The sequence below is a fragment of the Lathyrus oleraceus genome, chromosome 6, assembly GCF_024323335.1.
Source record: "Lathyrus oleraceus cultivar Zhongwan6 chromosome 6, CAAS_Psat_ZW6_1.0, whole genome shotgun sequence".
NCBI classification, from domain to species: Eukaryota; Viridiplantae; Streptophyta; class Magnoliopsida; order Fabales; family Fabaceae; genus Lathyrus; species Lathyrus oleraceus.
In genome coordinates this window covers 302747250-302755163 of record NC_066584.1, presented here as the reverse complement: position 1 = coordinate 302755163, position 7914 = coordinate 302747250, and the positions used below count along the sequence as shown (strand labels likewise).

Genomic DNA, 7914 nt, shown 5'->3' with positions numbered 1-7914 from the left:
GTAGCCGATGGACTGGTGGATCAATTAAAGGCTCAGTTTGTGGAAAAAGTCTATACTTGGATTTATGGTGATACATTTTTCTCATTGCAATCATGAAAAGTTGGTCTTTATTTGATAATTATTTAACTAGGATATCAAAAATGTTTCCACCTATAAATATATTATTCGTTCCGTCAATGTTCCACCTATAAATATATTATTCGTTCCGTCAATTAATTGATCATTCATAAAGATTTAAAAAAGAGAATGATATTTTTATTAAAATACCTTTATTGTATTAGGAATCGTGAATATAATATTAATTAAAAGATAAAATTAAAAAAAATAAATAAATCATTTATTTTGTGACATTATTTTATTTTAAATGAATCCATCATCATTGTGGGACGGATGGAGTAGTTTGTTGCTCAATGAAACTATTTAAGAAGAGCTACACCATATAATTTAATATTTATCGGATAAAACAATAATTAAATAGAGTTTTATATCTTCAATTATTTTACAAGATCTCTAAAAATTTGAGACAGCTATACTCAAGTGTGCATATAGTATGAAAATTGAAAAAGTACTTATATGGCCTGAAACGGTCACCTTCTACGAAGTTTGTCTGATTAGTTAAATTATACAATAGTTTTAGATAAACCAGATCACTCTGTCTTTCTTAAATATACAATTGAAGAATGTATAAAAAAATACAAAATTGTCTATTACATATAGAATAAACTCATGGTTTTGTTTACTGATATTTAATTTGCTCAGAAACCTTTCATTTTTGAATTTTTCTGTCAGATCTTGAATTGGATTAACAGAACCAACGGTAATTGAGTTGAATGTTCCATAATGTTTCCTTCAGTACAAGAGAGAGATGGAGCAAAGTTAGGGAAGTTCAAAACAAAAAAGTTTCTATAATCTAATAAAGGATAAAGTTATCAGACACAATAAAGTTCAAAACAAAAAAGTTCAAAACAAATAGTGCAAACCTTCTTTAGCTAAAGTTCTACTCCACTTAGAGGATAAAGTTATCAGACACAATAATCGACAAACAATACTGAGAAAAAGCAAAAGCTATCTTTATTGTTGTGATGAATTCATATCTTCGACTAATCTAAGCAAAAGTTGTATTTTAAGCATAATTGATTTTATGAAACTGAAAGTCGAGCCATGTTTACCTGCGTGTGTGTGGTAAATTATTCTGTTTGTTGGCATTGTTTGATGGCACCTAACCTTTTGGCAAACATGGAAACCATTGGCTCTGAATCTCTCAATCTTGAAAAAGGCGTAACATGATCGGCATTATGCTTTGATATGTGATCACTATTTCCCTTCTCGTCCTTTAGACCAATGGAAGACGACTCTTTGTTGATGCAACAGTTAGGCAATTTTTTAGTCTCTATGAGCAATTGGTTATCACCAAATTGTTCTTTAGTCTCTTCAACCTTGGAGTTATTCGGTGTGTTATCTTTCCGGTGTCCGTGACTGTTGACAAAATTTATAGGCCTAATCTGAGCAAGAGCCGAAGATTTCACGTCATCCTGACTAGATTGCTGTGAGTATCCTTTCATCATGTTTGAAATCAAGTTCATGAATGAGCTATCCCTTTCAACATGAGATTTAGAATATGGTGAAGTTTCTTGAATTTGCATTTTGACTTTTTTACTCTCAATTATCACTTCTTGTTTACATCTCTTCCTACTTGCCAAAAACAACTCCTTACTATGATAGTTTTCGCAAGTTAAATGAATGCCATTCTTATTGTATGGAAGCATCATTTCATTGATCTTGGATTTGTTTTTATTCCGGACGGATTTTGAAACAAGAACTCTGCTTGATGCAGCAGAAGTAGCTGCTTCGCCGTTGTAAGATGATATTATATATCTTCCTAGAGCACCTGAACGTTTTTCTTCGATCACGTGTTCGACTCTAGTATATGAGCCATCCTCTAATTCAACCACCTTGTTGTCGACACAAGTGTACATGCCGCCTTCTGTGCAATGTTTCCTTGCCGAAGGATTTTGTTCCAAGCTAGGTTTAGATTCGTTTTCTTGAGGCCTTCCGTCGATATGATCTGAAGAAAATCACGTCGCAGATGATATTTCAGACATGAAAAAGACAATTAACTTGAAAGTGTCTTTTACTAGGATGCATTGTCGCATACAATAGCACGTAGAAAACTAGAAATCGATAATAGTTTAAGAAAATGAGAGTGATTGAATGTAACCACATGTATTGTCAGATACATGTGTCACCGAACACGCATTCTAGAATGTGTACCAAATCATGACAGTATCCTAAAATAGCAAAATTATGACAGTTTCCTAAAATAGCAAGATCTGTTTTCCTTACATCTATAGGAGCCAAAAGGGATGTAATCTTTACCTGTATCATGATGTTCATATGGTTTACATTCTGGAATGATGACAACTGAATCACTTGCCGGAGGCCGTATAGGAATATTCGTCGAAGAAACATCACTCTCGGCGCATATTCCAGCAAGAGGTTGAACAAAAACATCATCGGTAGGTTTATCATTGATAGAATTTCCACAAGTAACACTTTGTAAGAGAGCAAGAACCATACTACTAGGTTCAACACCGCGTAAAAACGATGTATTTTTGCTCTTAAAACTCGAATCAACACATTTAAGACTGAAACCTTTATCTGGAGACCAAACAATTTCAGATAGAGGATCCATGGCAGAAACTCTTGTGTTTGCCTTAGAATCTGCATTTGCACCTGCACTTGACTCATTTCTCAAATTGGTCTCATGACATTCACTAGAGTACTTCATCAACATGAGTTCTAAACCTGTCTTTGGTTTCATTTTCTTGCTTCTTTTGAACTCAACTTCAATATTCAGCAGCAGAAGTTTCTGAAATATCGTTACAATCAAGATTAGCCAATTAGTTCCTTAACACAAAGTTTACTATCAATTTACTTGATTAAAATCTTATTTCAATGCCAATAGGATAAGACAATAAATTATTGTGAAATTCAGTTAGATAGATTAAGATCAAATTAATATTATCCTATTAATTAATTAATTAATTAATTAATTAATTAATTAATGATGTGAAACAAACATATACATATACATAGAAAGATTCAGTATCATTGCAGAATTTGCAGAAACAGAAGCATACGGATTCATTCTATAATACACAATAATACATACATGTTGTAATAATAATAATAATAGTAATAATAATAATAGGGTATGGTTTTATGTGTTTATACTCTTAATAAATAATGATGATATAGGTTGTACATGAATTGTAAGATAGAAAGGTACTGATACAAAAATGGAAAGAAGAAAAAAAAGTACAAACCTCTTTGTTTGGTTTAAGAAACACAGAAAAGATGTGTTTGTTATGTGGATTGGAGAGAGAGAAGAGATAGTCCAGTAGGAGCAATCTTAGAGGGTAAGGATCTGCCACGAAGATCTATGTCATTCCACTAACATCCATTGACATGGACATTACTTATTCTTGCTAGCTGTTAATTTTCACATTATTGATGTTGATAAAAATTAAAGTTGAAATAATGGACAAAAACAAAATACATGAAAAAGTGAAGTGTATATAAAAATTAAGTTAAGTTTTTTTATTTAATCTTGGGTGGAAATCCACAATCACTATCTATATAATACAAGAAAGGTCAGCAAACTAAATTGAGGACAAAATTTGTCAGCGACCTAAATTTAGGGCAAAATTGGTGACCAAGGTAAATTTAAGACAACACATTTTCTTCATAACTAATAAATTTTAATTGTTTTTTATATTATTTTATGATTTCTTTTAATAAAAGACACTAAAAATGTTATTTAAAATAATATGTTTTAATTTTTTTAATAAATATGATTTTTATTTTTATTTTATATATTGATTAAGATTTTCTCATTTCTATTACGTAACTTGACTATTGAGATAATTTTGTTGTGTATAAGAGAAGGTAATTCAAAAGCAGGACAAACATATTGGCGTCAGGCATGAGGTTAACATCACATGTCAACCGAAGGTGTGCTTCTGATCACCGATTGGTCACAACACTCACTTGTATTGGGCTTGGGATAGTCTATCTCTCACCCACTTATAAAATATGGGGAGTGACGTCCTTGTGCACTCACGGAATATCAAGACCAGTTAAGAGGAAAATTACGTTCTCCATGATAATAGGAGGGATAACGACTCCCACATTCCACACTATTGAGAGAAGATGGAATAACCACTCCCAAGGTCTAAAGATCATTGTCCAAGAGGTCTTTATAAATATTTTAATCTTAGGGTTGAAGGAGAGATCATTATTCACCCCTAAAAACCACAGATATAGAGCTTCTTATCACTCAGTGTGAGCTAACTTTAACATCATCAACAACCTTAAAACATCACATATAATCCTTCAAATACATAACTTCTCTTATTGTACTTTTTAGCAAGTACAATTGGCGCCTACAGTGGACCTGGTAAAATTGACATGGGTCACATTCATTATCATTCACTTATCACTTCCATCACCTTCTCCGAGAGAAAAGGGAAACAAGGATCATATGGCATTGTTAACACATTTGCAGGCGGATTTTCTGGTGGTGGAGAGTCCAACTTTTCCCGTCGGAAGTATGCCAGACATGCTTTGACGGAGAACATTATATATGTTGGTCCTAAAACACACTTGAAGAAGGATTCAAAGTCCAAAATCACATACTCCAATGGACATGACACTGGCATCCTCCCTCACAACAATGATCACATGGTCATCATGGTGCAATACAATAATTAGGATATAAAGCGAGTGTTGATTGATCCCAGAAGCTCAACAAGTGTCTTGTTTCGGAATGCCTTTGAGAGGCTTCAGCTTGATCCAATTGACATTCGAACATTTTAGGGATCCTTGGTTGGTCTCTTATTTGAGCATGTATAGATTAAGACCACATCACACTCAAAACTACTTTTGGGGTGGATGCAAGCGCAAAGACAATCAATGTCAAATAACTTGTAATAGATTCATCTAGGTTGTACAACTTAATCATGGGGAGCTCAATCATCAACCTATTATGGGTTGTCCTGTCCATCTTGCGTTTGAGTATGAAATATCCACCACCCATCAGGTGAGTTAGGGTGATCCATGGGGACCAAGAAGTTGCTCAAGAATGTTACCAAAGCATCTTGGAACTAAGAAGGAAGAAAATCGTCGTAATCACCATTCCATAGCTAGGTGTGCAGGAAATAGATGCTGCAAATTTGGTTCCCAGATTGGAGGAAGAGTATGAAAGGCTCACTCCCACTGAGGACCTAAAGAAAGTCCTGATTGGGCCTTTTGACTTCCAAGTCATAAAGCTAAGCACCTTCCTATCTAAAGCTGAGGAGGAAAATTTGGTCGCCATGTTGAGTAAGAGTATCAATTTATTCTCTTGGGCGCTTGGTGGCATGTTAGGGATAGATACCAGGATGGTCTTTCATCACCTTGCCATAGATTCCACCATAAAGTAGGTATCTCAAAGGAATCGAAATGCAGACAAAGAGAAGCAGACGACCACCGATGAAGAGGTTCATAATCGAAGGAGTATTAGCTTTATAACCGAGGTTAAATATCCGCTCTATGTTGCCAACATGGTTTGGTATGAAAATCGTCAAACAAATGGCGCATGTTCGTTAACTTCACGTGTTTAAATGTCGCCTGCCATAAGGATCCATATCCACTTCCCTATATTGACCGCCTGATTGATGGGTCCTTTGGCTACAAAATCCTGATTTTTATGGATTCCTACTCAAGCTACAATTATATTAAGATGGGTTTTGTGGATGCGTTCAAGACGACATTCATGTCCAACCATGGCAACTACTACTACAATCCTTTGGGCTGAAGAACGTAAAAGCCACCTGCCAAAGGCTAATGGATGTCGTTGTTCGCTGTGAATTTTGGCGAACAACCTCTGGTTTACCAAAACTTGTAGAATTGGGTTACTCGCAGGATCAACCACACAAATCCTATGACATGTGCAGATCTAGATGGTCTTTGAAGATGTTTAGAACGACTTTTGTATCTTTCATTTTGTTCTCTAAGTGTTTTTACGTCGAAGAAATGTTGATTAAAGCGTTTAAAGAGATGTAAATTTGACGAAATAAGGTAAAATGGCAGAAAATAAACTGACGAAATGTAAAGTGTCGAAAATAAAGCGTAGAAAGGTGACAAAACTGGAAAACGTAAAGGGAAAATATAAAGAGCTTTGTTTTCTATGAAATATAACTTTGAAAGAAATTGGTGTTTGTTTACACATACATGTTCCAAATATGACTCTTTTCTCTCACACGGGTACTTTGAGTGTTTTCAGGAATTCTGTACAAGTAATTTTTCACACACTTTTTCCGATAACAACTACCCTATTTATACACAAATAACATAACTGTTACTAACGACCAAATCCTAAAACTGTGACACATGACTTTCTTCTTTTCGCCAGATGCTTCCACGCGTCTTCTGCCAAACGTCACAACTCTTTTGAATTTGAATTTGTACTTTAAATCGAAATGACGTCTTCCTTCAGGCTTTTTGTCGAATTGTCGATATACTACAATGTTCTCCATGTCTGTCAAAGGTGTCTTCCCAGCTGCAGATGTCTTGTCGAAATGTCGAAACTTCCATTTTGTCGAAGTGTCGAACCATACTTATTAGCCAAACTTTTATCCCATGTCGTTATTTGTCGGAAGAAACATTTTGTACACCAAATCCCATGGCGTCGAAAACGCATGTATACAAATTGCCCCCCAGCAAAGACGTTTCGACTGTGTTTTCTGGAGAAACAGTCATTTGTTGTCAACTAATGTTTTGATGCCATGTCATTTAACCTTTATTAACTCCAAGTCTGATAATCTCAATTTCCAATGCAGATCCATCATTACACTTTTTCACAATGTCACGTCTAGCCCACGTTCACAGCCTACTACCATCATTTCCTCACATCATGGTCTCTTTTCAACTTCCACCTCTTTATCATTCCCATCAGAAACGGCCACGTGTCCCACTAACATCATTATCATCCTAAAGCGTTTCAATATCTTCTTCCTATAAATACCCATAAACCTTTTCTTTAAACCCTTTTCCGCTTCAGATTTCCTTTCTTCATACCCATTTCTCAAGCTTTTCACATTTTTCTGAGAAATCTTCCTAAGTTCTTCCTAGCAATGGCGCCTCAAAAACCTTCAAGCAGCAAACATTCCAAGAAGAAACAAGACTCAGCTTTCTCTCCTGTGCATGATTTAAAAGGACCAATGACGATTGGAAACCAACAGTATGTTCCAGAACCTCCAAATGAGAAAGAAAAAGAATGCATCTATAAATCTCAGGTACTAATCCCTGTTCTTATTTCTGGGAATTGTCATGCTATGTTAGGTCCCCTTCCAAATCCAGAGATTAAACCAGAGCGTTTAAGAGAATTTTTCCCATCTTACTTCCACACAAAACCCATAGGCGCTGGCAGAAAACCTCAACCTAGAGAGGACGTTGCAGAACAAAATGACCCATCGGACACTAAAGAGTTGGACTTAGCTTATTTAAATTACAATAGGATATTTAGAACCTGTCCATGGTCAAAAGACCCTTCTGACTACGTCTCTTGGTTAGATAAAGTCGAAAAGGTTAAAGGGGTTTTTTTGGAAAGAAGTAGGCATTTTCGACCTTATTCAATTGTCGAGAGTAGGACCCAATATCTGTCCAAATATGCTTTTGGCTTCTCTCTACTTTTGGGATAGTACTTACAACACTTTTCACCTCCCTTGTGGGATGGTTACGCCGACCCTTTTCGACGCAGCAGCCATTGTTGGCCTTCATCCCAATGGTGTAGATTTCGACCCTACTGTCCTCAGTGGGGATACCATTGCTTTCGAAACTAGCCTTGCTCCCTATTCCTTATTTACGTCTCAT

The 7914-nt window shown here is 35.5% G+C and overlaps 1 protein-coding gene across 2 annotated transcripts; it reads right to left on the bottom strand.

The window, feature by feature from the left end:
• Nucleotides 1-546: 546 nt before the first annotated feature.
• LOC127096819 (uncharacterized) lies at nucleotides 547-3499 on the bottom strand. 2 transcript variants are annotated; one of them, XM_051035356.1, is made up of 4 exons: nucleotides 3327-3499; nucleotides 2377-2869; nucleotides 1170-2065; nucleotides 547-847 (listed from the first exon to the last, which is right to left on the bottom strand). In XM_051035356.1, exons 2-3 carry the CDS (start codon nucleotides 2819-2821, stop codon nucleotides 1188-1190), a joined length of 1323 nt encoding a protein of 440 aa, XP_050891313.1. In that variant the 5' UTR covers nucleotides 2822-2869; nucleotides 3327-3499; the 3' UTR covers nucleotides 547-847; nucleotides 1170-1187. The 2 variants fall into 2 exon arrangements, with proteins under 2 accessions (XP_050891313.1, XP_050891312.1); XM_051035355.1 differs by lacking the exon at nucleotides 3327-3499 and adding an exon at nucleotides 3235-3282.
• Nucleotides 3500-7914: the final 4415 nt, after the last annotated feature.

Bases quoted from the DNA above. Each gene is read 5' to 3' on its own strand.
- LOC127096819 (XM_051035355.1), bottom strand. From the start codon at position 3,267: ATGTACAACCTATATCATCATTATTTATTAAGA. The intron at 2,870-3,234 runs GTATAAACACAT...ACGATATTTCAG, and splicing joins ATCATCATTATTTATTAAGA to AAACTTCTGCTGCTGAATAT. The intron at 2,066-2,376 runs GTAAAGATTACA...GATTTTCTTCAG, and splicing joins ATATGAACATCATGATACAG to ATCATATCGACGGAAGGCCT.